This window comes from Dipodomys spectabilis, unplaced genomic scaffold (assembly GCF_019054845.1).
Source record: "Dipodomys spectabilis isolate Male_0828 unplaced genomic scaffold, ASM1905484v1 ptg000266l, whole genome shotgun sequence".
Classification (NCBI taxonomy): domain Eukaryota; kingdom Metazoa; phylum Chordata; class Mammalia; order Rodentia; family Heteromyidae; genus Dipodomys; species Dipodomys spectabilis.
In genome coordinates, this window is record NW_024870943.1 from 4244180 (window position 1) to 4271886 (window position 27707).

At 42.2% G+C, this 27707-nt stretch overlaps 1 protein-coding gene and 1 pseudogene across 1 annotated transcript; one reads left to right on the forward strand and one right to left on the reverse strand.

Moving 5' to 3' along the window:
- Positions 1 to 2257: 2257 nt before the first annotated feature.
- On the reverse strand, positions 2258 to 3190 carry LOC122125624 (vomeronasal type-1 receptor 90-like). The gene has a single exon (XM_042700159.1). The coding sequence runs from the start codon at positions 3188 to 3190 to the stop codon at positions 2258 to 2260; it is 933 nt and encodes a 310-aa protein (XP_042556093.1).
- Positions 3191 to 21789: 18599 nt separating this feature from the next.
- Positions 21790 to 24616, forward strand: LOC122125643 (annotated as a pseudogene).
- Positions 24617 to 27707: the final 3091 nt, after the last annotated feature.

Below are 27707 nucleotides of genomic sequence, written 5' to 3' on the forward strand. Positions count from 1 at the left end.
TCTGGCTCCTTCGTCCCGGACTCTCTGTGATTCAGATATGGCGGCTGCAGTCACCACCACCACCACTGCCACTGCCGCGCCAGCTGCTGGCAAGTGCTCAGGGCTGTCTCCTTGCCTGTATGTTTTCTCTCTGGCCTAACTCTCTGTCCTGTGAAGACACACTTGGTGTGATTCTCTGGCTTAGGACTGTTCACTGGAACTCTAAAACTGCTTTCTATGCGAGAGCTTGTTTAGCCTCCAGCTTCTCCTCCGCCATCTTCCTGGAACTCCCTCTTATTTTTTTCTTTCTCTAAATTTAGGTCTTAGCTTTCTTCTGCCTGTTCCTTTCCTTCAATGCATCCCTCTACTCTTATTTTCTCCTACTCCATTTTACATTATATCTCTCAATCTTCTAATTCACCTCAACTTCCTTTTCCTTTATTTCTGGTCCTTCACTACTTATTCCTTTGCTTTAGTCCACTGATTCCTATTTGATGGTTGTTGATCTAGACCCTATCTGTATCCATTTGGACAGTGTCAAAGTGGATTATTGTGTCATCCTTTTGGTTCAGATGCTTTAAAGCTCATGACAGATTTGTTCACTGATTTCAACTATATAGATATAGATGTAGATATATTTCATACTTTGGAAGAACAATACCCCTCCCATAACAAAGAAAAGGAGAGGTCAATAGGAGAATACCTATCTCCTATTTCAAACCTCTAAAATCTGTGCAAATATAGGGACTGGGTTGTTTTTTTTTTGTCTTAAAAGTGTGTTTTGTGGTGGTACTGAAATTGCTTTCACATCCTAAAAGGAATGATACAGTTAAAATACCTGCCTATGATTGTTAACCCTTAAAGTCTGTGCAGCTATAGGTTCTGGGTTGGTTGTTGTCTTAAAAATGTTTCCTGGTATGGTAGTGGATTTGCTCTCATTTCTAAATAGGCAGAACTATCCATAGAAACACAAGAAAAATGGCAAGTCAAGGAACCTCAACTCCTACTCAAAATAAATAGGCAACAGAGCAATCCATACAAAACCTAGAGGACAGTTCTCAAGCTCTACAAACACTACTTGTAAACATGCTGAATGAAAAGACTGAAAGCCTGCATGAGGCTATACTTGAGCATGATGAAGCTAATCAAAGATTAATTAAGAGGAATTCATGGAATCCACAAACAAAAAGCAGTATTAATTCCAACCAAAGGGGCCGGGAAGGTGGCTCAATGATAGGGTCCTTGTGTAGCATGCATGAGGCCCTGAGTTCAATTCCTCAGCACTGCATAAGGAAAAAGAAACAAGCTGCAAGTGGTGCTGTGCCTCAAGTGGTAGAGCGTTAACCTTGAGCTGAAGAACTGAGGGTCAGCGTCCAGCCCAGAGTTCTGGCCCCATGCCCCCCCAAAAATGAAAAAACCAAAAGACAAAACATAATTCCAACCAAAGGAAAGCAATGAAAAATACATCAGATTCATTTCAGAATCATAGCAGAGAAATTCCTGAACATCCAAATGATAGGTCCATTCAGATAAAAGAACTCTTTGGAACCCCAAACAGACAAAACCAGAGTTGGACATCCCACCACCACACTGTGACCTGTACAGGATTTATAAAGAACAAGCTTAAGCTGGGGTTTGAACTCAGGGCCTGGGTACTGTCCCTGAGCTTCTTTTGCTCAAGGCTAGTGCTCTACCACTTGAGCCACAGTGTCACTTCTGGCTTTTTCTGTGTATGTGGTACTGAGGAATCAAACCCAGGGCTTCATGCATGCTAGGCAAGTACTCTACCACTGAGCCACCCTCCCAGACCAGAAAATACTTTCTTTATGCCAACAATTATATTTTAAGCAACAAAACCCCAGAAAAACTTTGTTGGAGACACACTTTTACACACACACACACAGATACACACAGACACACAGACACACACACACACAGACACAGACACACACACACACAGAAAGGCACATTCAGTAAGACTTCAAAACGTCAATGTTGTAAAATTGCAGCATATCTGAATCTGAGTAACTTGTTTTGTGCTCAATCCCCACAACTCCACTCTAGGTCCTTTGGTGGTCAATTTGATATTCTAGTCTCATGGATGTTCCTGCCTGGGCTAGCTTTTAACCTGTATCCTCAGATGTTAGCATTCTGAAAATTAGAATGATAGACCTGAGACACTGTCTCCAGGCCACTGTGGTGTTTCTGTCATCCTACAAACAGCAAGGATGAAGTGAGCAGAGTTGGATCACCACCATGGTCTGGTCTTCACTTCCTCTTACAATGGATCATTCTTGGTATAACAGGAGTGAGTGATCCATCGTGAAACCATTCTGTTATTCTTCATGAGCAAAAATGGGCAGAGGGTGGGGTAGCTGAAGGACAACATCACAAGCACACCCTTGGATTTGTTCAATTTCTCCAGCGTGTACAAGGAATACATAGTCACGATGTTGTTGGAGCAATGGAAGAACAAGAAGCAGCTGACCAGCAGTAGGATGGTGTGGGTGGCTTTGTTCTCAGGTGCTGGCTGGGAGGCAAGGCTGGGACTGTGGAGGTGCCGGGCTCTGCGGTGGTGTTGGTAGAGGAGTGTCACCATGTAGAGGCTGGGGGCCACCATGAGGACTAGGGACAGAGCATCTCGCAGCACAATGGAGCTGATAATGGGCGTTTGAGTGTCCCTTCCAAACTTCGTTTGACAGTAGGGATGAGAAAATCCCCGGGTCATGACAGTGGAATTGCAATTGGATTCCACAGTTTTGATAATGTGGAAATAGATGATGGAATTCAAGATCCAGAAAGAAAACAGTGAGGGGAGGATGCAGAAGGAGGATTGGCTTTTCAGCCAAGCACACTGGGCCGGGGTGCGGCTGATGGTGAGGGCCTGGAAGGTGCTCAGGAAGGTCGTAGTGCAGGCAGACAGTCCCCGCGTGACCCTGAACAGGAACAGCACCGCCTTACACATGGCATCATCCCAGAAACACCGGACTCCATACGAGGAGACGATGAAGGGCATGGACTCAAAAATGATGGTCAAGGCGTTGACCAGGGTCAGGTGCATGAAAACTATGGCAATGGGCTTCTGGAGATGAGGTTTGCACACGGAGTTGTATGTGTACAACAGGAAGAGGACACAGTTCCCCAGGATGCCCAGACATACCTTAGACACAAAGAAGAGCCTGAACACAGTTTCTCCTGCCGTGTGTATCATGGTGTGTGTGTTTCAGAGAGAGAGAGATAGAGAGAGAGAGAGAGAGAGAGTGAGAGAGAATGAGACATAGAGAGTGAGAGAGAGAGAAAGAGAGTTTGTATGTGTGTGTTGCTGAGAATCAAAGCAAGAGTGCTGCCCAGGCATGAAGGTGAGAAAGCTCTAGACAACAGTGTGAGTCCCGCAGGCGGTAATCTTCATGGTGCTCCATTTCTTTATCACGTAAGCCAGCCTTAGAATGAATGCCAAAAGTTAGAGTGTTAAACATTGATTTAAAAATAGTTTCTTTTTTGGGTTTTTTTCATACTGCTTATGAAATAGTAACTCAGGGCCTGGGTACTGTTCCTGAGCTTTTTTACTCAAAGCTGGTGCTATCCCAGGTAAACCACAGCTCCATTTCTGGCTTGTTGGTGGATCACTGGAGATCAGTGTCTCAAGGACTTCCCTTTCTGGCCTGACTTTGATCCTGTATCCTCAGATCTTTGCCTCCTGAGTTGTTGGGATTACAGGGGTGAGCCACCAGGGTCTGGCCCATTCAATTGTTTTAAGTGGAGTCTGGGAAAAATGTTCCATTTGCCAGTTCTGGAGGGTTGAAAGTGTTCTGACCTCGGTATTTCAGACATGAATGTTCTGTGACCATTGAATCTGAGATGTAGGGCCTGGAAGGACCTGGGGAGACACATGTTAGAATCTGGAGGGAATTCAAGGGCACCACACTGGGCTGGGGTGTTAGGAAGGAAGATCACTGGCTGTCTCTTCTGTGGTCCCTGGGGCTCCATCATAGTCGGCAGTGGATGGTACAAGGCCCACCGGGAGCCCGTGCATCTGAGTGACTTCACTTTTTGTAAAATCTTCATTTTTTGAACACCTGTTGCACAAATAGCACATCCATGTAAAATCCCTGTGGTGATGGCTACAACATGACTTTTGGTTTTTTGTTGGTCATGGGATGAACTCTGTGCCTGGGTGCTGTCTCCACTCATCAGCTCAAGGTGAACACTCTACCACTTGAGCCACAGAGCCACTTCTGGTTTTCTGTGGTTCATTGGAGATGAAACTCTCACGGACTTTCCTGCCCGGGTTGGCTTTGAACCTCAATCCTTAGATCTCAGCCTCCTGAATAGCAAGGATTCCAGGTGTCAGCCAACGGTTCGCAGTACAATATGACTTTTTTCATGGTGTATAGAGATACTAGAAGGTAAATATCTAACCAATATTTTGTGTACATATTTTTCTGTCAGTCATGGGTTTGAACTCAGGGCCTGGGTGCTGTCCCTGAGCATCTCAGCTCAAGGCAAGCGCTCTACTGCTTGAGCCACAGCACCACTTCCGGTTTTGTAGTGGTTTCTTGGAGATATGAGTCTCCCGGACTCTTCTGCCTAGGATGGCTTTGAACTGTGACCCTCTGATCTCAGCCTATGAGGAGCTGGGATTACAGTTGTGAGCCACCAGTGCCTGGCTTATTTTCTGTACGTTTGAGAGTTTTTCCCCTGTACCTTTCTCACTCATTACTGTTCTTGTGTTTTCTCTCTCATCACATAGAATCCTTTGTTCCTTAATAAACTTGCACTGAATTAAATTAGTATCCCATTTTTCCTGACCAACTCTTTAAGAACATTGTTCAACCCATTCTTCTGAACAATCTCCTGCACAACAACGATTCACTCTGGCCCTCTTTGCTGCTGCACGGAAGTATTCTCACCATTTCTGGCCAGAAGCAACAGCCAAATTGTTGAGCATGACAACTCTGTGTGTTGCCCTCCTCAGCATCCATTGTGCCTTCCAGAGACAGTTTAACTTTCATAAATTAGAATTCTGAGGAATTATGATATTGGCTATGGTTCACAAATGTTCATCATATTCTCATATTGCAATATGTGTTATATTTCTTATGTAATCAGGATCTTTCCAGATTGTCTTTTTCTACATGTGTCGGTCGTGGGGCTTTATTCTGGGTCTGAGCATGGTCCCTGAAAAATTTTCCTCAAGACCAGTACTCTATGAATTGAGCCACAGCTTTGTGTCTGGCTTTTTGGTGTATAATTGGAGATCAGTGTGTCATGGACTATCTTGCGTAGGCTGTCTTTGAACTGTCATCCTCAGATCTCAGTTTCCTGAGTAGCTAGAATTACAGGCATAAACCACACACCCAAATCACCTTTTAAGAAGTGCTTGCCTTTTCTCTTCTGCTATCTCTAAACTTTTCAATTTAAATAGCATGACCTCTAGAACTTTCTTTCTTTTCTTTTCTTTTTTTTAGGTCCCGTCGTGGGGCTTGAAGTCTGGGCCTGGGATCTGTCCCTCAGCTCTTCAGCTCAAGGCAAACGCTCTACCACTTGACCCACAGTGCCACTTTTGGGTTTTTTCTTTTTGCTTATGTGGTGTTGAGGAATCAAACCCAGGGCCTCAGGCATGCAATGCAAACACTCTACCACTGAACCACCTTCTCAGCCCCACTGTAGAACTTTCTAGTGAAGCTTGTTATTTTATATTTTCCCTTCTTATTGGACAGAAGAGCAGTGTGAAGTAAGAGTATAAAATGCAGCTCACTAACAAAGAACTGACTTGGGCTGTGTATTTTCCATAAGGCTCTCTGCTCTGATTCTCATTCGATGCCCCACTGGGCAATTTTAGGACTCACATTACTAGGATCAACCATTGCAATGCATTATTTTACACAAAGACTTTAGTAATTAGCAGAAATAACAGGGGGAAAAATGAAAGATAGAAATGATATAAATAATCTTGATAAAGGCAGTTCATATTCTTGAGCACTGTGCCATAAGAAACCGCACATCCAGCCTTTCGTAAATGCCATCTTTCATCCAGTCAGAATAAAATTCCATTTATTCTCTCTTAGACACTGTTGAAGCCAATCCACTGCTCTGAGAAGCCACAAGGGTGCAGAATTGTTTCAGCTGAACAACATTTCCCAACACAATTATTGTGCTATACAAATGGAATGAAAACAGCCCCAGAAAAACGATATCTCCACACATTGAAAGATAAAAATCTGAAAGATAAAAATCTATGAAAACTTGCTGCTTTGAAGATGCACTATGAAATTTCTGCCACAGAAATCAAAGAGATGGTTCAGACAAAAAGATCAAGAGAACAGTGTCAGAAAGTATCCCCAACATTACAGACAGGGTCCTGGGATGAGGACAAGGAGAGCAGACAGCCCTTATGTGAGAAAACACAGAACAAGTCAGCTCCTTGTGAACAAGCCCACGTTTAACATATCCAACACTCAATGTCCCATCAGATGGGGAAATGTTCATCATGAAAGTAGTATCTGGCAAGCTAATTTAAGATGGGAATTTTAGAGATAGCAATAGAGAAAACACAAGCCCTTGTGGAAAGAAGATTTTTTGGCTCACCTGTTATTCAGGTGGCTGATATCTAAAGATATCTGAGGATCCCAGTTCTAAGCCAGCTCAAGCAAGGAAAGTTTGTGAGATTTGTGTCTCCACAGAATCACCAAAAGCTGGAAGGGGAGCTAGAGCTCACATGGTACAGTGTTAGCCTTGAGCAAAAGTATTTAGTGACAGAGATCTAGCCCCAGGACTGGCACATAATCACACACACACACACACACACACACACACACACACACACACACTTACACACACAGACCATGATGTTGTGAGTTCCTTTGTAAATACATTTGAAAGTACTCCTAATATGCCTAGAAGATGGAACTTACCACAGGTGAGTTGGCAGTTGTACAGGACTCATCTTGAGGGAACCTAGCAGTGATGTGCCACAGCGGCTGAAGTGTGAAAACGGGAAAGAATCAAAAGCAAGCAAATGCCTGAACGAAAAGCGTGGCATTGAGGGAAACAAGAAAGATGTGTATTCCACCGCAAACACAAGTGAGAGAAATGAAGATGGGCCAGTGATGCACACTTGAAATTCTAGCTACTCTGGAATCTGAGATGTGAGGATTGGGGATTAAAGCCAGGGAGAGCAGGAAAAGTCCAGGTGATGCTTATCTTTACAAAAACTAAATAAGTAAAAAAACCCCCAAAATTGGAGCTGTGGCTCAAGTGGTAGAGAACTAATCTTGGGCAAAACAGCTAAAAAAACATATGTGAGCACCAAGGCTTGTCTTCAAGCCCTAGGACTGGCACCAAAACGGAGAGAGAAGTGAATCTGCAAACCACAGCTCATCCTGGGATGGGCAATGTTGGGCTTTCACCCCACCCCTGGCTCTGAACCAAGGTTCAGAGTTGCAAAATCCTTCCTCTGGCTGTCTGGACTGCAGACACACAGAGTGTCTTTATAAGCCTGGCTTGATCATGTATGCCCATATTAACTAGAGGAGGACGAGGTGGGGGGAAGGTGTCCCCACGGTGTTTGCTCACTTTGTCCCCTGTTGCAGTCACTCTGACCCTGTTTATTTCTTGTCATCATGATGGACCAGAGCAGTCAGGTGCCCTGTCCCACGTGCACAGCATGTCTCCTGATGCAGGTCTGTCTGTGCTCCCAGTCCCAGTGGTGTCAAGGAAGTCAAATGGAGACGCTAAGCACTCATTCAAAGTTACTTCTCACACCACTGGTAGGAAATAACCTGAGCACTGCAGGGCAGAGTTCAGAGAGCACTGTGCCCTCCACTGGGAAGCACTGAGCCCCCAGCATTCATGGCTTGGCACTGAGCTCCATGGGGTCTCTGTCTTGGCTCACTGATTGATCACCCAAAATTGGGATGTCGTGATCACAATGCGTCCTTCTTTGTATAAAATGGTGAGCAACACAGAAAGATAGAAAACGGGGGCTGGGAAGGTGGCTCGGAGTAGGGTGCTTGCCTTGTGTGCATGAGGCCCTGGGTTCGATCCCTCAGCACCACATAAGCACAAAGACAAAAGCCAGAAGTGGTGTTGTGGCTCAAGTGGTAGAGTACTAGCCTTGAGCTGGAGAGCTGAGGGATAGTGCCCAGGCCCAGAGTTCAGGCCCCATGACCTGAACCCCTCACCTCTCCAAAATAGAAAGAAAGATAGAAAATGAACTAGAATTGTGTTAAGTGTTAACTTATCCCTGGAAGACGCTGTCTTTAAGGAGAAATGAAATTGCGGGTCGCCAGTGGCTCACGCCTCTCATCCTAGCTACTGAGGAGGTTGAGATCTGAGGATCTTCGTGCAAAGCCAGCCCGGGGAGGAAAATCCATGAGACTCTTTTCTCCAGTAAAACACCAGAAAACCGGAAATGGTGCTGTGGCTCAAGTGGTACAGTGCTTTCCTTGAGCTGAAGAGCTGAGGGACAGTGCCCAGGCTCAGAGTTCAAGCCCCATGGCTGACAAGAGAGAAAGAGAGAGAGAGAGAGACAATGAGAGAGAGAGAGAGAAATGAAATTAACATGCATTTGTACTAAACCCATGTGTGTGTGTGTGTGTGTGTGTGTGTGTGTGTGTGTGTGTGATTGCTGAGGCTTCAACTCACGGCCTGGGTGCTGTCTGTAAGTATTTGTGCTCAAAGCTGGTTCCCTACCACTTGAGCAACAGTTCCAATTCTGGCTTTTGGGTTGCTTATTGGATATAAGACTGCATAGGCTGCCTTCAAACCTTGATTCTTAGATCTTAGAAACCTGAATATCTAGGATGACTAGTGTGAGCCACTGGCATGGGGCTCATGATTAGTATATCAGCTTGGAGAGCAGTTTCAGTGAGATTGTTATAATCACTGCTACTCAGAGTGTTTGTTTTTGTGCATAGAAAAGCTTCCAATAAGTATATATTTAGCTTTTTGCGTGCTGCTTTGCCATTAGAGTTCATGTAGCCCAAAAGCGTCATTCAATTGGAGTTTTTCCTGTTTTATGTACAGGATCATAGTATCTCCAAATAGGATTAATTGCTCTTTTGAGTCTATTTTGGTCCTTTTGGTTTTTTTTTTTTTAAATTTTATTTTATTTTATTTGAGAACATACTATACAGAGGGGTTACAATTACATGGGCAGGATAATGCATACATTTCTTACCAAGCATTGCAGCCTCCTCCTTTGTTTACCCTTCACCTCCCTTCCCAGCCTCCCCGCTCCCCCCCACCCAATCATACCCCTCCACCCTCCCCCACACCGACATTGTAAAGCTGGTTTTGACATGACATTTTGTACTTCTCATTGTTGCAACAGGTCCACCTGAATCCTTAAACGACTTGTTTGTCCCCGTCTCCTCCACATGTTATATGACATCAAATATAGTGAAAGCGGGGGTTACACTGTGGGGGAGGGACATACAAAGCAACAAAGAAATAATCTTATAAATGCGTTAGAAACACATGCATGAAAGAAACAAAAACATTAAAATATATATTTGAGGGTTCGTTTTCCTAACATCACATTCTCTGACTTTTTCCGCTTGACTCATACCTATACTAGATATTGCAAATAAGGGAAACCATGGGACCTATGTTTCTTTGAGCCTGACTTACTTCACTTAATATAATTTTTTCCAAGCCTTTCCATTTCCTAACAAATGGGGAAATGTCATTCTTTCTGATAGAAGCATAGAATTCCACTGTGTATATATACCACATTTTCTTGATCCATTCATCTACTGAGGGGCATCTGGGTTGGTTCCATATCTTAGCTATGGTAAATAATGCTGCAATAAACATAGTTGTGCTGGTAGCTTTAGTGTGGTCTTGTTTGTAAACATTAGGGTAAATGCCCAAAAGTGGGATTGCTGGGTCATAGGGGAGCTCTATGTGAAGTCTTTTGAGGAACCTCCATACTGCTTTCCAAAGTGGTTGAACAAGTTTACATTCCCACCAACAATGAAGTAAGGTTCCTTTCTGTCCACATCCCCTCCACCATCTGTTGTTGTTAGAGTTCTTGATTTTTGCTGTTCTAACTGGAGTGAGGTGAGATCTCAGTGTTGTTTTGATTTGCATTTCTTTTATGGCTAGGGATGTTGAACATTTCTTCATGTGTCTATTGGCCATCCTTCTTTCTTCTTCAGAGAAGCTTCTCTTTAAGTCTTTCACCCACTTACTTATTGGGCAGTTGTTTCTTTGAGGATTTGTTGTTGGGTGGTTTAATTTTTTGAGTTCCAAGTATATTTTACATATGAGACCCTTGTCCGTTGTATGGCTAGTAAAGATCTTCTCCCAATCCGTGGGCTTTCTATTGATCTTGCTAGCTATGTCATTTGCCCTGCAGAAGCTCTGCAACCTTATGCAATCCCATTTGTCCAACCTTTCTTTGATTTGTTGTGTTTCTGGGTCTCTATTCAGAAAATTTCGGCCTGAGCCAAGGAGACCCAGGGTTTCTCCTATTCCATCCTGTAATGTTTTCAGAGTGCCTGCTTTGACTTCAAGGTCTTTGATCCATTTGGAGTTGATTCTGGTGCAGGGTGATATATAAGGATCTAGCTTTAGTTTTCTACATGTAGTTAACTAGTTTTGCCAGCACCATTTACTGAAGAGGCTGTCTGTCTTCCATTCTATTGTTTTAGCTCCCTTATGGAAGATTAGATGGCTATAGGTCTGTAGGTTCATTTCTGGGTTTTCAATTCTATTCCATTGGTCCTGAGGTCTGTTCTTATGCCAATACCAAGCTGTTTTGATTACTATGGCTTTATAGTAGAGTTTGAAATTTGGTATTGATATTCCTCCAGCAGTGTTCTTTCCGTTGAGGAGCGTTTTTGCTATTCGGGGTCTTTTATTGTTCCATATGAATTTTTGGATTGCCTCTTCTATTTCCTTGAAGAATGAGGGTGGAATTTTGATAGGTATTGCGTTGAATTTGTAGATAGCCTTGGGAAGTATTGCCATTTTCACAATGTTAATCTTTCCAATCCAGGAGCATGGGAGTTTTTGCCATTTTTTAAGTTCTGTGTTGATTTCCTTTTTCAAGATTTTAAAGTTTTCATCATAGAGGTCCTTCACTTCTTTAGTTATGTTAATTCCTAGGTATTTTATTTTTTGTGGGGCTATTACAAATGGAGTTGCTTTCCTAATTTCAGCCACACTTTTCTCATTGTTGGCATACAGAAAAGCCATTGATTTTTGGGGGTTAATTTTATAACCTGCTACATTGCTAAAGTTTTGAATCAGCTTGAGTAATTTGGGAGTGGAGTCTATGTGATTCTTTAAATACAAGATCATGTCATCTGCAAAGAGGGAGAGTTTTATTTCTTCTTTCCCTATTTGGATCCCCTTTATGTCTGCATCTTGTCTTATTGCTGTAGCTAGGCATTCTAATACTAGATTGAAGAGAAGTGGAGAGAGTGGGCATCCTTGTCTTGTTCCTGAGTTAAGAGGAAATGGCTTTAGTTTTTCACCATTGAGTATAATGCTGGCTGTAGGTTTGTCATATACAGCCTTTATTGTATTGAGGAATGTTCCATGGATTCCTAATTTTTCCAAAACCTTCATCATAAAGGGGTGTTGGATCTTGTCGAATCCTTTTTCTGCGTCTATTGAGATAACCATGTGGTTCTTATTCTTGCTCCTGTTGATGTGATGAATAATATTAATTGATTTGCGTATATTGAACCAGCTTTGCATCCCTGAAATGAATCCTGTTTGATCGTGGTGTATGATTTTTTGGATGAATTGTTGAAGTCGGTTGGCCAAAATTTTGTTGAGAAGTTTTGCATCAATGTTCATCAAAGAAATGGGTCTATAGTTCTCTTTCTTTGATGAGTCCCTGCCTGGTTTTGGGATGAGGGTTATGATGGCTTCATACAATGTGTTGGGTAGTGAGCTTTCTCTTTCAATTTCATTGAAGAGTTGGAGGAGCATTGGTGTGAGCTCTGCTTTGAAAGTCTTGTAAAATTCCTCTGTAAAACCATCTGGGAGGTCTCTTATTGCTGTTTCTATTTCAATGCTTGATATGGGCCTGTTAAGATAGTTTAACTCATCTTGATTTAATTTTGGCATGTCAATATTTGCTAGGAAGAGGTCCATTTCTGTCAAGTTCTCAAACTTATTAGCATAAAGTTTTGAGAAGTATTCCCTAATAATGTTCTGAATCTTGGTTGTTTCCATGGTGATGTTTCCATTCTCATCTCTGAGTTTATTAATTTGGGTGTGTTCTCTTCTTTTTCTGATAAGATTTGCTAAGGGTCTCTCAATTTTGTTAAGTTTTTCGAAGAACCAATTCTTTGTTTTGTTGATTCTTTCTATAGTTTTTTTTGGATTCTAATTCATTTAATTCTGATTTAATTTTGATTATTTCTTTCCGTCTACTGGATTGGGGTTTATCTTGCTGCTCTTTTTCAAGGAGGTTTAGATGTGTCATTAAATTGTTAGTTTCAGATCTCTCCAATTTGTTGATGTAGGAGCTCAGAGCTATAAACTTGCCTCTGAGTACTGCCTTTGCTGTGTCCCAGAGGAGCTGGTAATTTGTGTGTTCTTTTTTGTTCAATAGCATGAACATTTGAATTTCCTTTCTAATCTCTTCCATGACCCACTCATGATTCAGCAGTGTGTTGTTTTGCCTCCATGTGATACCGGACTTTCTTTGGTGGCTTTTGGTGTTGAGTTCTAATTTTATTCCCTTGTGATCAGAGAGATTGCAAGGTATAACTTCAATGTTTCTGAATTGAGACAAGTTTGCTTTGTGGCCTAAAATGTGGTCTATTTTAGAAAACGTTCCATGTGCTGCTGAGAAAAACGCGTATTCTGATGCTGCTGGGTGAAATGTTCGGTAGATGTCTGTTAAGTCTAGTTGATCTATGCAGCTGTTTAGATCTGCGGTTTCTCTGTTGAGTTTTTGCCGAGTTGATCTATCTAGTGGGGAGAGTGGTGTGTTAAAATCCCCAACAATTAATGTCTTAGGATCTATATGGGATTTGAGGGAAAGTAGTGTTTCTTGGATAAATTTGGGTGCTCCATTGTTTGGCGAATAGATATTTAGAATTGTAATATCCTCCTGAAGGAGAGATCCTTTAATTAGTATGTAGCGACCTTCTTTATCTCTTCTCACGAATTTTAATTTGAAGTCTATTTTATCTGATATTAGGATTGCAACTCCCGCCCTTTATGGGGTCCGATTGCTTGGTAGATTTTGTTCCAGCCTTTAACATTGAAAATGTGTTTGTTTTTGCGGGCAAGATGTGACTCCTGCAGGCAGCAGATAGAAGGGTCTTGTTTTTTAATCCAACTAGACAGTCTATGTCGCTTAATTGGAGAGTTCAGTCCGTTAACATTAAGAGATAGGACTGAGAGGTATTTGGGAGTTCCTGCCATGTTATCTACCTTCTTGGGGGCTGCGAAAACTGGGTTCTTCCTATGGTTCTTGGATTGTCAGTTCGGGTGCAGTTTCTTGGCCTTTATTGCGGTCTTGTTGGTTTTCTATGTGTAGGACATCTTTAAGAATCTTTTGTAGGAGAGTTCTGGGAAGATGCCGGAGGAGAACCTGGAATCTGAATAAGCTCTTGCATAGAAAACAGTTTCAGAGTTCCAGTGAGCAGTCCCAAGCCAGAGAATCACACCAAGTGTGCCATCACAGGACAGAGAGTTAGTCAAGAGAGGGGAAGCCAAGCAGACACAACTGAGCGCCTGCCAGCAGCTGCCGCTACGGCGGCAGGGTAGCGGCGGCGACCACCGCCGCGGGGGCATACCTGAGACACAGTCCTGGACGAAGGAGCCAGATGCAGCGGACGAGCGGATTCTGCTCAACACCAGCAAGGACCGAAAAGGAGCAGAAAACTTCATCCTGCACTTTGCAGACCAGAGACGACCCAGGATCCAAGACTCGGCGTGAGTAGAAGCCTGACTTCCTCACTCCTTCTCAGGGAGCAGAGGAGGGAAGGCCACCCCTCCCCCCCCCAGCACCGGTGATCTCCATCTTGGATACCGACAAAGCTCGGAGGAGCGGCTAGCTCCAGCTCAGGCCTTGGAATAAAACGAGTCATTTAGCAGGTCACAAGAACTTAACGGCGAAGTGACCTCACAGACTCAGTTCCATTCAGGGAAAAGTCACCCAGAATAGAGACCCAGAAACACAACAAATCAAAGAAAGGTTGGACAAATGGGATTGCATAAGGTTGCAGAGCTTCTGCAGGGCAAATGACATAGCTAGCAAGATCAATAGAAAGCCCACGGATTGGGAGAAGATCTTTACTAGCCATACAACGGACAAGGGTCTCATATGTAAAATATACTTGGAACTCAAAAAATTAAACCACCCAACAACAAATCCTCAAAGAAACAACTGCCCAATAAGTAAGTGGGCGAAAGACTTAAAGAGAAGCTTCTCTGAAGAAGAAAGAAGGATGGCCAATAGACACATGAAGAAATGTTCAACATCCCTAGCCATAAAAGAAATGCAAATCAAAACAACACTGAGATCTCACCTCACTCCAGTTAGAACAGCAAAAATCAAGAACTCTAACAACAACAGATGGTGGAGGGGATGTGGACAGAAAGGAACCTTACTTCATTGTTGGTGGGAATGTAAACTTGTTCAACCACTTTGGAAAGCAGTATGGAGGTTCCTCAAAAGACTTCACATAGAGCTCCCCTATGACCCAGCAATCCCACTTTTGGGCATTTACCCTAATGTTTACAAACAAGACCACACTAAAGCTACCAGCACAACTATGTTTATTGCAGCATTATTTACCATAGCTAAGATATGGAACCAACCCAGATGCCCCTCAGTAGATGAATGGATCAAGAAAATGTGGTATATATACACAGTGGAATTCTATGCTTCTATCAGAAAGAATGACATTTCCCCATTTGTTAGGAAATGGAAAGGCTTGGAAAAAATTATATTAAGTGAAGTAAGTCAGGCTCAAAGAAACATAGGTCCCATGGTTTCCCTTATTTGCAATATCTAGTATAGGTATGAGTCAAGCGGAAAAAGTCAGAGAATGTGATGTTAGGAAAACGAACCCTCAAATATATATTTTAATGTTTTTGTTTCTTTCATGCATGTGTTTCTAACGCATTTATAAGATTATTTCTTTGTTGCTTTGTATGTCCCTCCCCCACAGTGTAACCCCCGCTTTCACTATATTTGATGTCATATAACATGTGGAGGAGACGGGGACAAAGAAGTCGCTTAAGGATTCAGGTGGACCTGTTGCAACAATGAGAAGTACAAAATGTCATGTCAAAACCAGCTTTACAATGTCGGTGTAGGGGGGGTTGGGGGGGTATGATTGGGTTGGGGGGGGCGGGGAGGCTGGGAAGGGAGGTGAAGGGTAAACAAAGGAGGAGGCTGCAATGCTTGGTAAGAAATGTATGCATTATCCTGCCCATGTAATTGTAACCCCTCTGTACAGTATGTTCTCAAATAAAATAAAATAAAACTTAAAAAAAAAAAAAGAAAAAATCAAAGAATCTTCTGTAGGGCTGGTTGGTGGAGATGTATTGTTTCAATTTTTCTTTGCTATGGAAGTTTTTATTTGGCCTTCAGTTATGAAGGAGAGTTTAGCTGGGTACAGTATTCTTGGTTGATAGTTGTTTGTTTTTTGGGCATGGCATACATCATTCCAGGCTCTTCTTGCTTTGATTGTGTCTGCTGAGAAATCTGAGGTGATTCTAATTGGTTTCCCTTTATAGGTGATTACCCTTTTCTCCTTGATAGCTTTAAGGATCTTTTCCTTGTTCTGAGTTGATCCTGTGTGGATTATAATGTGGCGGTGGGATGTCCTATTCTGGTCTGGTCTATTTGAGTTCTAAAGGCTTCTTGTATCTGGACAGGCCTATCTTTTTGCATGTTTGGGAAGTTCTCTGCTAGGATCCTGTTAAACAAATTTCCTAGACCATTAACTTCTGTTTCTAGGTGCTCCTCTACACCCATTATCCTTAGATTAGGCCTTTTGATGGTGTCTTCCAGGTGTTGGATAGATCTATCATATTTCTTGGACTTGTCTTGGATGGTTGTATTTTCTTTCTGTATAATATCTAGGCTGTCCTCAATCCCTGAGATTCGATCTTCTGCATGGTCTAACCTGCTGTCAAGACTCTCTACTTTGTTTTTTATCTCTTTTCCTTCTAGTTGGTCAGCTTTGATGGCTTCAAGTTCTTTGTTGATGCTCTGTTTTAGGTCTTGTATGAATTTCTTTACTTCCTTAATTTGGTGTTCAGTGTTTGTCCTCAAATCACTTAGTTGATTGGTTATGGTTTCTTTGGGCTCCCATTCCTTCTGTTGGGTTCCATTCAGCATTCCCTTTGTGGTCTCCCTGACTTCCTTCAGCTCTTTGTTAATGGATTCCATGAATGTCTTTAGCGATCTTTGTGTGTTCTCTACCTGGTCTCTCAATTCCTGTATTACTCTTTGATTAGCTTCCTCCCGTTGGTGGGATTCCTGCAGATCTCTTTGAGTGTTCTCAGCCTGCTCACGTCATTCCTCCCTTTCTCTTTGAGTATTCTCAAGTTATTCACGCAAATCCTGTATCAGTTTTTGAGTAGCTTCCTCACGCTTATGATATTCCTGTATAAATTCTGGGATGCCTCCTCTCTCTCCCTATCACGCTCATACAGAGTCCTTTGTACGTTGTCAAACTTCTCATTTATCATTTTTGCCAGCAGTGTTTGTAGAGCTATTTGGGAACTCTCCTCTGGATTATTCATTATCTGTTCTAACCCCTGATTATCAAGATTGGGAATTGAGATACCCGGATTTGCCATTTTTCTTGTGTTTTTCCGGCTTACTCTGCCCATTTGAGATGAAGATAGCACCAGTTTTGTGTTAGAACACTATTTTAAGGCAACCATCTACCAAAGTTTGCATTTGTACAGTCAATAGTCTACAGATACAATCTAGTTCAACAGATACATCTATTCGACATCAAACAACTATATGTTAAAGGACTTCGAACCGCAGAGAAGAATTTGGAAAACTAGAAATTATTAGGGTTAGGGAGAGATGTGGGTAAAAAATAGGAATAGATTGGTGTGGGGAGGCACAGGGAGAGTTAACTATGTCCTAATCACAATGCAGGAAATAGATTGGGTAGGATGCAAGTAGAGAGAGATAGAAAAAAAGAAAGGGAAAGGGCAATGAAAAGAGACCAGAAAAAAAATAGAAACGTAAAAATTAATATTATTATGGAGATTAAAAGACCATCTATTTAGAGAGGAATGTGAATATGTTGAGAGAAAGGGAGGGACATAGAGGAGATGTGAAAAACTTTAAAAAAATGCTTAAAATATTATATAGGTATAAAGAGGTAGTACTGCTATTAATGAATTTAAGTCTCAGAGGTTTTGAATTGAGTAATAAGTTTGTGGATTAAGTGTGTACACAATGGGGGATATTGTCTACTAGTTAACTACGGGTTTATCTGAGGATGTGCAGGACAAGAGTTAAGTCACATAAAGAAGAACAAAAGAGGAAAAGGTGGAAAGGACAGGAAAGTGAGAAGAAAAGATCAGAAGTTCAGTAGAGCTAGACAAAAAACAAAAAGATAATTAAGAATGAAAGAAAAAGAGAAAGAAGACAAGAAAAGAAAGGAAAACACACATTCACGTATTCCTAAAATAAAAATTATAAGAGGAGAAAAAAAAAAGTTACTGGAAAACAATTATTTTTTCAGAAGAGGCAAAAATTAAAGATTAATAAATGTTTTAGAAAAGGAAAATTTTTTTTTATATATATAAGGTAACAAAAAACGAAAAAAAAAACAAAACAAAAAAAAGAAAAAAAGAAATGAAGAAGAAGGAAGAAAAAGTTCTTTTTTTGGGGGGGGGGAGGGGGGAGAGGTGGGAAGAGTCCTGTATCTCCCTTTTGTCTGTAACCAGAGTCTGGTTAGAGTCTCTGGTCAGCTTGAGGTCCTGTGGCTTGATTGGTTTCTTAAGTCAGTTTGTTGGAACAGGCAGAAAAATGCTCTGCTTTACCCAAGATTTTGAGATCCCCCTCCCAGGTTAGTATACTGGGAGGGTGATCTGCTTTGAGAATCACAAAAGAGGGGGATGCAGTGATGAGGCTAGGTTCTGGGTAGAGTTGAGGCCTTTCAACAAACAGTAGCTTTTCCCTGGGGCTATTTTGTGAACAAAACTCACAGCACCCAGCCTGGAGCCATTCTCAGGGTTTCTGTTTTTCAATTGATTGTGGTGGCTGCTAGAGGGAGGGGCAGCCTCTGGCTCTGGTTACCCGGTGAGGAGAGCCACTCCAATGGCTGGCGCCTGAGCTGGGTGACTTTTCCCTGGATGGAACTGAGTCTGTGAGGTCACTTCGCCGTTAAGTTCTTGTGACCTGCTAAATGACTCGTTTTATTCCAAGGCCTGAGCTGGAGCTAGCCGCTCCTCCGAGCTTTGTCGGTATCCAAGATGGAGATCACCGGTGCTGGGGGGGGGGGGAGGGGTGGCCTTCCCTCCTCTGCTCCCTGAGAAGGAGTGAGGAAGTCGGGATTCTACTCACGCCGAGTCTTGGATCCTGGGTCGTCTCTGGTCTGCAAAGTGCAGGATGAATTTGTCTGCTCCTTGTCGGTTCTTGCTGGTGTTGAGTAGAATCCGCTCGTCCGCTTCAGCTGGCTCCTTCGTGCCGGACTCTGTCTCAGGTATGCCCCCCCATTTTGGTTTTTTTGACATTGCTTTGGTTAAAGGTCCAGGCAGTAAGTAAATGGCATCAGAGATGGAGAGCCTACATGGCCTCCTTTCTCCCTTATGCAGACGTTTTCAGGTTTCCTCATTTAGTACAGGGTGAAGTATAGATGATCACACAGAGCCTTTGTGATGTGGAAACGCGCCCTCCTTTCTCTTTGTAGTTACTTTGGCGCTTTTATTATGAAGTGATGGTGACTTTTCTCCCAGGGGTTTTGTGCATGCATTGATATAATCATGTTATTTGTGTTCTCTTTTATAAATGGTTTTTAAGGGGTGCAGTTGATGTTAGTTTGATTTCAGACTCTGTCTCTTTAATAGCTATATTATTGATTTGTGTATATTTATTTTGTTGTATCTTATTTATTTTTTAACCCTTAAGTGGTTGTGCAGAGGAATTGTTCAAAAAAGTTTTACATGGCCGAGCGCCAGTTGCTCAGGCCTGTAATCCCAGCTACTCAGGAGGCTGAGATCTGAGTAACATGGTTCAAAGCCTGCCATAGAAGGAAAGTCATGAAACTCTTTTCTCCAGTTAACGACCAGAAAACCTGAAGTGGCACAGTGGCTCAAGTGGTAGAGTGCTCCCTTTGAGCGGAAAAGCTGAAGGAGAGCACCCAGGTCCTGTGTTCAAGACCCACGACCAACCAAACAAAAATTGTACATGATGACAATGAGTCTTGAAGCTTCTCACTAGTTGTACAGTTCATTTTCCACCTAGCAGTGAATCTCACTGCTGCTTTTATTCACAATTCATCCTGCATTTTGGGAAGACTATCAGTACCTCTGTCTTCTCATACATTACACTTCTGCATAAGTCACTTGTATACTCCTTGCTATTTTTGGTAGATTCTAGTATGTCCACAAAATTTATTGAAGCTGGACACTGATGACTCATGCCTGCAGTCCCAGATACTTTGAAGGATGAAATAGGAGGATCACAGTTCAAAGCCATCCTTGGCATGAAAGACAGTGAGATTCTCCACTCCAATTAACCAGCAAAAATCCCAGATAAGGAGCTGTGGCTCGAACGATGGCAACAACAGTTCAGGAAAAGCATCCATGTCCTGAGTTCAAGCCCCAGAACCAGCACAAAACCAAAGAAACAAAAGCAACAACAACTAAAAACAAATCCTTAGTGAAAATGCTCCTCCAACAATTTCATAAAAGAGAGTGAAGTCTTGAGAACTCAGCCTATAGAAGCAAAACATGCTACCAAAACGTGTTAAGGCCACTCTCAGTATCAAGGAACTCAGAAAATGATTAATAAATGTACTTGAGATAACACACATACAAAAGGCTCAGAAATGCGTGTGATAACGTATTAGAAAGTTCACACATGATGAGCAAGTTGATTTCACTGCAAGGGTGCTAATGGCTCAACATACACAAACAGGAAATATAGAAGTCCATGAAGACAACTAAGTGTTGAAAAATACTCACAGGGGAGCCAAGGGAATATACAGACTTATAAACAGGAAAATAATAGGGGAAATAGACTTCAAACAAGGTCCAAGGTCCAGTGGTAGGACAGAAGGCTTGAGGAACATCAACCAGTGAGCAAAAGGGTCTGTTGCTGAGTTAGTTATATTCTCTGACCAAAATACAGAATAAAATAGCCAGTCCCTAGTGGTCTCCAGGCTAGAAAGGGCCCCTGTTCCTTAGGATACTTCTACAGAAAGGGGGTATAACTGTACACTCAGGTGCTTACTCTCTCCACAGCACAACCCTGGAAGGTCCAGTTTGTTCTCTGAATCAGAAGCACTGATCTTCCCAATTGTGTTCCAGTGTTCCGCTGCCTGTCACAGGGTAGCCTCCCCCGGAAATGGTAGGACCTAAGAGTATTGGCTATAATATCCTGCTTTGCCATTTGTTGAATCCTTTTCCATTGATTATATCCTGCTTTGCCATTGGCTGCATTCTTCTTCATTCACTAAATTTTGCTTTGTCATTGGTTGTATCCGTTGACTTTTTTTTTTTTTTTTGGCCAGTCCTGGGGCTTAAAATCTGGGCCGGCGCAGTGTTCCTGAGTATCTTTTGCTCAAGACTAGCATTCTACCACTTGATCCACAGCACTACTCCTGGTATTTTCTGTGACTAATTGGAGATTAGACTCTCACACACTTTCCTGACCTGGCTGGCTTTGAATTTCAATCCTCAAATCTCACCCTCCTGAGTAGCTAGGATTTCAGATATGAGCCACCATTGCCTAGCTCTGGCTGTATCCTTTGCCACTGGATACCTCCTGTTTGTCATAGGTCACATTCTGCTTCCTTATTGGCTGAATCCTGGTTTGTCAATGGATGACTAGCATTCATAGGGTGATCTACTAAAATTCCTTATAACAAACAGCACTGTTAGTAGAAATAGAATGCAAGGAAGAAATGGATTGTTCAGCAGCTGTCTTTATAAAAACAAAAACAAGTCATGTTTAGAAGTGTACAAAAAATGTTTTTCATCCCTACAATAATATTTTAAATAAACATTATAAAACCTTTGTGTATGCGTGCACGCGCGCGCGCGCACACACACACACACACACACACATATGGAAACGTGCATCAAGTAAGACTTCAAAGCTTCAATGTATTAAAATTCAGGCATATCGCTGGGAATGTGGCTTAGTGGTAGAATGCTCCCCTAGCATGCATGAAGCCTTGGGTTTGATTCCTCACTACCACATAAAGAGAAGAAGCTGGAAGTGGTGCTATGGCTCAAGTGGTAGAGTGGTAGCCTTGAGCAAAAGGGACAGTTCCTAGGCCCTGAGTTCAAGCCCCAGGATTGTCAAAAACAAAAACAAAAAAAATCTGGCATATCTGCATTCAAACTACACTTCAAGTGCTCAATACTCACACAATTTTTTCCCCATATACAGTACCAGAATCTTCTCTGCTTTTAAACAAAGATTTTGGCTGTCTAATCAGCCACTGAATGCTTTCCGACAACTGGTAATTGTCATCAATGAGAGGAAGGTGCTACATTAGAAAGAATTTTATTATACTTCATAAAGAAACAAGGGGACAAAATTGGGCAGCATGATAAAATACAAATGATCATGTCCAACGTTGGTGTTTTCTCTACTGTGTAAAAGAAAAAACATTCACGATGTTGTTGGAGCAACAGAAACACGTGAAGCAGCTGACGAGCGGCAGGGTGATGTGGGTGGCTTTGGCTAGGCTAGGTAGCGAAGGCTAGGTGATGGCTAGGTAGCGATGCTGGGACTGTAAAGGTACATAGCTCTCTTGGGGTGTTGGGAGAGGGGTGTCAACATGTGGAGGCGGGTGGTGAGCATGAAGATTACAAACATAAGGTCTCAGAATAAGAAGATGCCATGATCTATTTTCTTCTCTCTGTCAAGTATGACAATATGCATTGGAAAACCCAGAACCAACAACAGTAAAATGACTGGGCTTTCAGAGCCTTAATGACTGGGACCTACAGGAGCATAGTGGCAACCCAGAAGAAGGGAAAGGAAGGGGAAATCCACACTGAAGATTTAGATTTAAGCCACACGCACTGGACACAGCTGGAGCTGATGGTGTTGGCTTGAAATGCACTGAGGAGCGAGGTGGTACAGATGGAAAGCGCCTAGGTGACTCTGAAGAGGTACACCACCACCTTGCAGCCCACATCATCCAGAAAGTGCTAGACTGTGAAGGACACCATGATATCTGGCACCATTGTGAACATGGTGTTAGGCAAGTTGATCATAGTCAGATGCATCAAGATGGCATTGCTGGGCTTCTTTAGATGACGTTGGAATAAAAACATGTACAGATAGAGCATGGAGGGCAGGGAGTTCCCCATGACACCTATGTACAGCTGGGCTATGAAGAAAAGCTTCATATTGATTCACCCGAGAACATCACTGATAGTTTTTGTGATGTTTTGATATATAGACCAGCCAGACAGTTGATACAGGAGAGAAATATCAGTGCACTGGTTATGGATCCATTCCAAATTGAGCTTCAGGGAGAATGTGCAGAAGATGAAGTTCTCTTTCAGGCCCAGGGGTGACACTACAGGAACAGGATCCCAAGACTTCCACAGGATCTTAGGGGACAGTAACGTCTGCGATTATGGCAACGTGTTGTTCATGATATACTTCCTAGTTCCTCAGTGAGGAGGAACTGTGGGCTTGTGTGACAAATTTGCATGTTAAAAGGAGTTTCCTTTGTTCTTCGGATTGGTGTGTGTGCCGCCTGTGTGTGCGTGTGTGTGTGTGTGTGTGTGTGTGTGTGTGTCTGTGTGAAATCCTGGGGCTTGATTTTAGGGCCTAAGTTTTATCCATGAACTCTTTTTTTTGTATTGTTCAGTGCTAATAGCTACATTTCCATCTTTATGCTGGTTCTTTGGAGATAAGTCTCACAGACTCTTCTGAATGGGCTGGCTTTGAATCCTGATCTTCAAATCTCAATTTTTTTTTTGTCAGTCATGGGGCTTGAAGTCTGGGACTGGGCACTGTCACTCAGCTCCTTTGCTCAAGGTGAGCGCTCTACCACTTGAGCCACAGCAGGATTTCTGGTTTTTGTGGTGGTTAATTGGAAATATGAGTCTTACGGACATTCAGGCCTGGATTTGCTTTGAACCATGATCCTCAGATCTCAGCCTCCTGAGTACCTAGGATTACAGGCATGAGCCTCTAGTGCACAGACAGAGACTCTCATTTTTAAAACACATCTTATCTCGAATACAAAGCAAAGCAAAGGAACAAGTCCTGAGTCCAAGCTCCAGCACTAGGAACAAAATTTATAGCACCCTAGGAATGTTTCGAAGTGCAATAGTTCCTATGGTAAAATTCCACAGTGGGGGAAATTACTGGGTAAGGAATCAAAATCTGCTTCAAAGGAGGAGTGTGCCAAACACTCCAGAGGTGGAAATGCCTTCCTGCTTTTCTGAAAAACTCTGTGGAGCCTTGTATTGACTCTGCTTTTATTTTAGCCTTGCCTTGATAGAAAATGCAATCAGAATAACACAACCAAAATGACAGGAGACAAATCTATTTGTAGAGGTAAAAGACAAAACCAAAATCGCCACTAAGTCAATGTAAAAATGAATCTCCCACTATGATAAAACACTAAGGCAACAGAACAGGAGATTAAGATTCAAACTAGGGATGGGCCCAGCATGCTCTTGTGGGCCAAAGAGAGCCAGCCTGGTGACTCATCTCACCACCCCACCTCTTGGCGGCTCCCAGGCTACCTCATCCACAAGCTCGCCACCTGGCCTGTGGGGACCACTGGGAAGGCGAGGACAAGGACGTCAAAGGTAACTGGAATGATGATGATGATGATGATGATGATGATGACTATGATGAAGAAGAGGAATCAAAAGAAGCAGCAGAAGTAAAACCAGAAATAAAAAATTCAGGAAAGAAAGAAAAATAGAGTAGAAAATAAAAGAAAAAAGAACGACAACAGAAGAAAAGGCAAGAAGATATGAAAAGGAGATGAGAAGAACCTGAAGAACCTCAAGTGCTAACACCAGAAGAACAATTAGCAGATAAACTGCGGCTACAGAAACTACAGGAAGAGTCAGATCTTGTACTGGCAAAAGAAAGGTTTTGTGTGAATGATACAGTTTGTGGGATAGATGCTATGAACCCATCTTCAAGAGATGATCTCACAGAATTCGGGAAGTTACTAAAAGATAAAATTATACAGGATGAAAAGTCATTCTATTATGCCAGGCTCTTGAAAGCCTTAGTTCGAGATATGTGAATTTCGTTGGAAATTCATGACTTGGCAAAGATGACCAAATCATTGACTGTGCTTTATGGTGAGAACACAGAAGCAAGAAATGCAAAGCAAAGACAAAAAGAAGAAGATAGGCGTGCTTCCTGGAGGGGGTTAAAGGCCATCTTGGAAGATGATCTGGCAGATGCTGGGGTTTTGATGGAGGATATGTACAAGACAATGAAGACTTCATGTGACAGTTTCTCTCTCCTACTGTCTTCTTTCTGTTGCCCACAATCCCTTCAACATGTAGCACAACTTCTTTTCCTTTCACTTCTGCCAAATGGGACAATCAGAAGTGCCCTATCTTTGGTGCTGGTTATTTAACCCCTTGACTGTTAGTTGCTAATATGCCAATAAGGAAACTTGGATCTTACTGCCCAGGGGTTAAAATTGGGAACTTAAGTTGCTACTAAATCATAGTTTAAAAACAAAACAAACCTAATAATGTTGTCATTTTTGCTGTCTAATCCCATAGCAGCAGTCACTAAATTGGAAACAAAGGTTGCAACATGATAAAAAATTGTGTGATATTTACCAGCACAGTTCAGTAATACAGCTTTAACCATACCTCCTTGAAGGACTTCATACTTGTCAAGAAAAGCAGTTTGCAGCCAGGGCATGTGGTGTGCATCTGGTATTCAAATTGCATTGTCTAAGAATTGAGCGTGAGGATATTAAGTTCATTGTGAAGAAGATTATCTCAGAGTGAAGATACTGTGGCTGAAAAGTACTGGTTTGATACTTAAAATTTTAATGACCAAAACCACCTCTGAAGCTGAAGAAGGTAAACCTCTCCGTTATCACAGGACAAGTTATGGAATCTCAGTGTACAGACTAAATTTTTATTTATCAGACGATTTCTATGAGGGAGGGAAACTACCTGTTTTTATTTGCTTGATTCAAGTGTCTGAGAAACAAATCTCTTGTCTCCTAGACTGCAATGAAATAACCTTTTTGTTTTGGTCGGTGGTGGGGCTTGGGTGCTGTCCTTGCGCTCTTCAGCTCAAGGTGCATGCTCTACCGCTTGAGCCACAGCACCACTTCTGGTTTTCTGGTGATTAATTGGAGATAAGAGTCTCATGGACTTTTCTGCCTGGGCTAGCTTTGAATTGTGATCCACAGATCTCAGCCTCCTCAATAGCTAGGATTACAGGTGTGAGCCATCCACACCCTACTTGAAATAACTTTTAACAGGGTTTTCGTATTTCTTTGTCTTTATAAAACATGTTCAGCAAGCTGCGTGTTAGGTAAATTGTTATTTAACAATTATGACATCTGCAATGTTTTATACAGTAACTAATTTAATAAAATTACTACTGTGAGGATGTAAAAAAGGAAAATTCAAGCTAGGCATAACATCACCCATTTCCCATATTCAGTGATGACAAGAATAAAAGTGAGGAACATGCCAGAGTCCCTCAACAGATCCAGAAAATTGATCATGCGATAGGTTCAGTAGGTGTAAGTGATGAACATTTTTATCATGAAGAAATGGCAAGGTTATCCTTGCCATGATAAAGAAAATATCTATGATTTCCAGACATATTAGGTCTCTGGGTAAGAATGTCAGGTAACTACTGAAAAACTTCCATTGTGGTTGGATGAGTACAATGACTTTCTGTTTGGACAGTGTGATTGTCCATTATGAAAATTAAAATGTGAACAAATATAACAGTGGTACTCAGTAGACTCTGTGGATAATGCAATATGAAATTTGTGGGTGGTAATGGGATGAATAAACTTGGAGGAAAGGGATAACATTGTCAAAAAATAAATATACTGATTACCTGAGTTGTGAAATGGTAACCTGTCTGTACATTACATTTATAATGACAATAAAAAATAATAATGAAGCTTGACACCAGTGGCTCATGCCTGTAATCCTACTCAGGGGACTGAGATGTGAAGAGCGAGGTTCAAAGGCAGCTTGGGCATGAAAATCTGTAAGACTCTTATCTCCAAGAAACTACTCAGAAAACCAGAAGTGGCCTGTGGCTCAAGTGGTAGAGTGCTTGCCTTGAGCTGAGGGACAGCACCCAGGCCCAGAGTTCAAGACTCATAACTGACTATATATATATATATATATATATATATATAAATGATAATTACAATGATAAAAATTGGGAAGAATGCAATACTAATTTATATCATTCACAGAACCCATAAGTTATAGGACAGACATCTGATATGGAGCTGGGTGTGGGTGGCTCAAACACCGGAGATTCTAGTTATTCAGGAGGGTGAGAGCTGGGGATCATGGTTGGAAGCCAAACTTGGTAGTGAAGACTGTGAGACTCTTATCTCTAATAAACTATAACACAAGCTGGAAGTAGAACTGGGGCTCATGTCATAGAATCCAAGCTTTGAGCATGACAGCACGGGGACAGCACCCAGGCCCTGACTTCAAGGGCCAGCACCAGAATAAACAAACAAACAAATGACATCTGTAGATCACTCTCTATGTTATGAGTAAAGTATTTTTAGGGCTTTCCTGGGTCACTGCAGAAAGTCAGTCCCAGTTAGGTTTCTGTGTTCCCAGATGAAAGCATTTGTGTAACTTCATTTCAAATCACAACACCTATAGCAGACAATAGCCAGGGGAAATGGAATAATGAAAAGTTTTCTGACCTCTTCCTACCTCATGGTCTTCTCAGGGCTGAGAGCTGGCTCACAAGGCCCAGCTTCCTTGAGGCATTCTGGCATCCTGGAAAGGCTGAGTCTGGCCAGGCTGGACTATAGAGAAGGCTTGGGATAAGGAGGCTTCTCGTCATTGATATCTGGACGTCAATCAGCGTCACCTGCTGCCTGGCTGGCATTGTTTAGTGGGCATCCACCATGTCTTCCCACAGGAGCTGCAAACCACTCTCCCAGGGGTCAAGGAGCAAGCACTAAATTTATTAATTAGATGAACACATTTGCCATTTGAAGACGTGTTTTTTTTTTTTTAATCTAAGTCATACTCATCGGAAAGTAAACTTCAGGGTGCAGTTGGTTATTAAACTTTGACTCTCAGAGCCCTGGACCCAGAGTAACAAGTATCGATGGGCTCAATTGCTCAACCAAAGGATAGAGAGCTGCAGATGGATCAAAAACAAAAGACTCAAGGGCTGGGAAGGTGGCTCAGTGGTACAGTGCTTGCCTTGCATGCATGAGGCCCTGGGTTTGATTCCTCAGCACCACATAAACAGAAGAAAAAAAAGGTGGAGAGCGGGGAACCAAACTCAACCATTTGTTGTCTCGCAGAAACTCATTTAGCAGACAAAGAAAACTACAACTTCAGTGTGC

What these genes read in the sequence shown, in the direction of transcription:
- LOC122125624 (XM_042700159.1), bottom strand. Translation starts at nt 3,190, where the DNA reads ATGATACACACGGCAGGAGAAACTGTGTTCAGGCTCTTCTTTGTGTCT.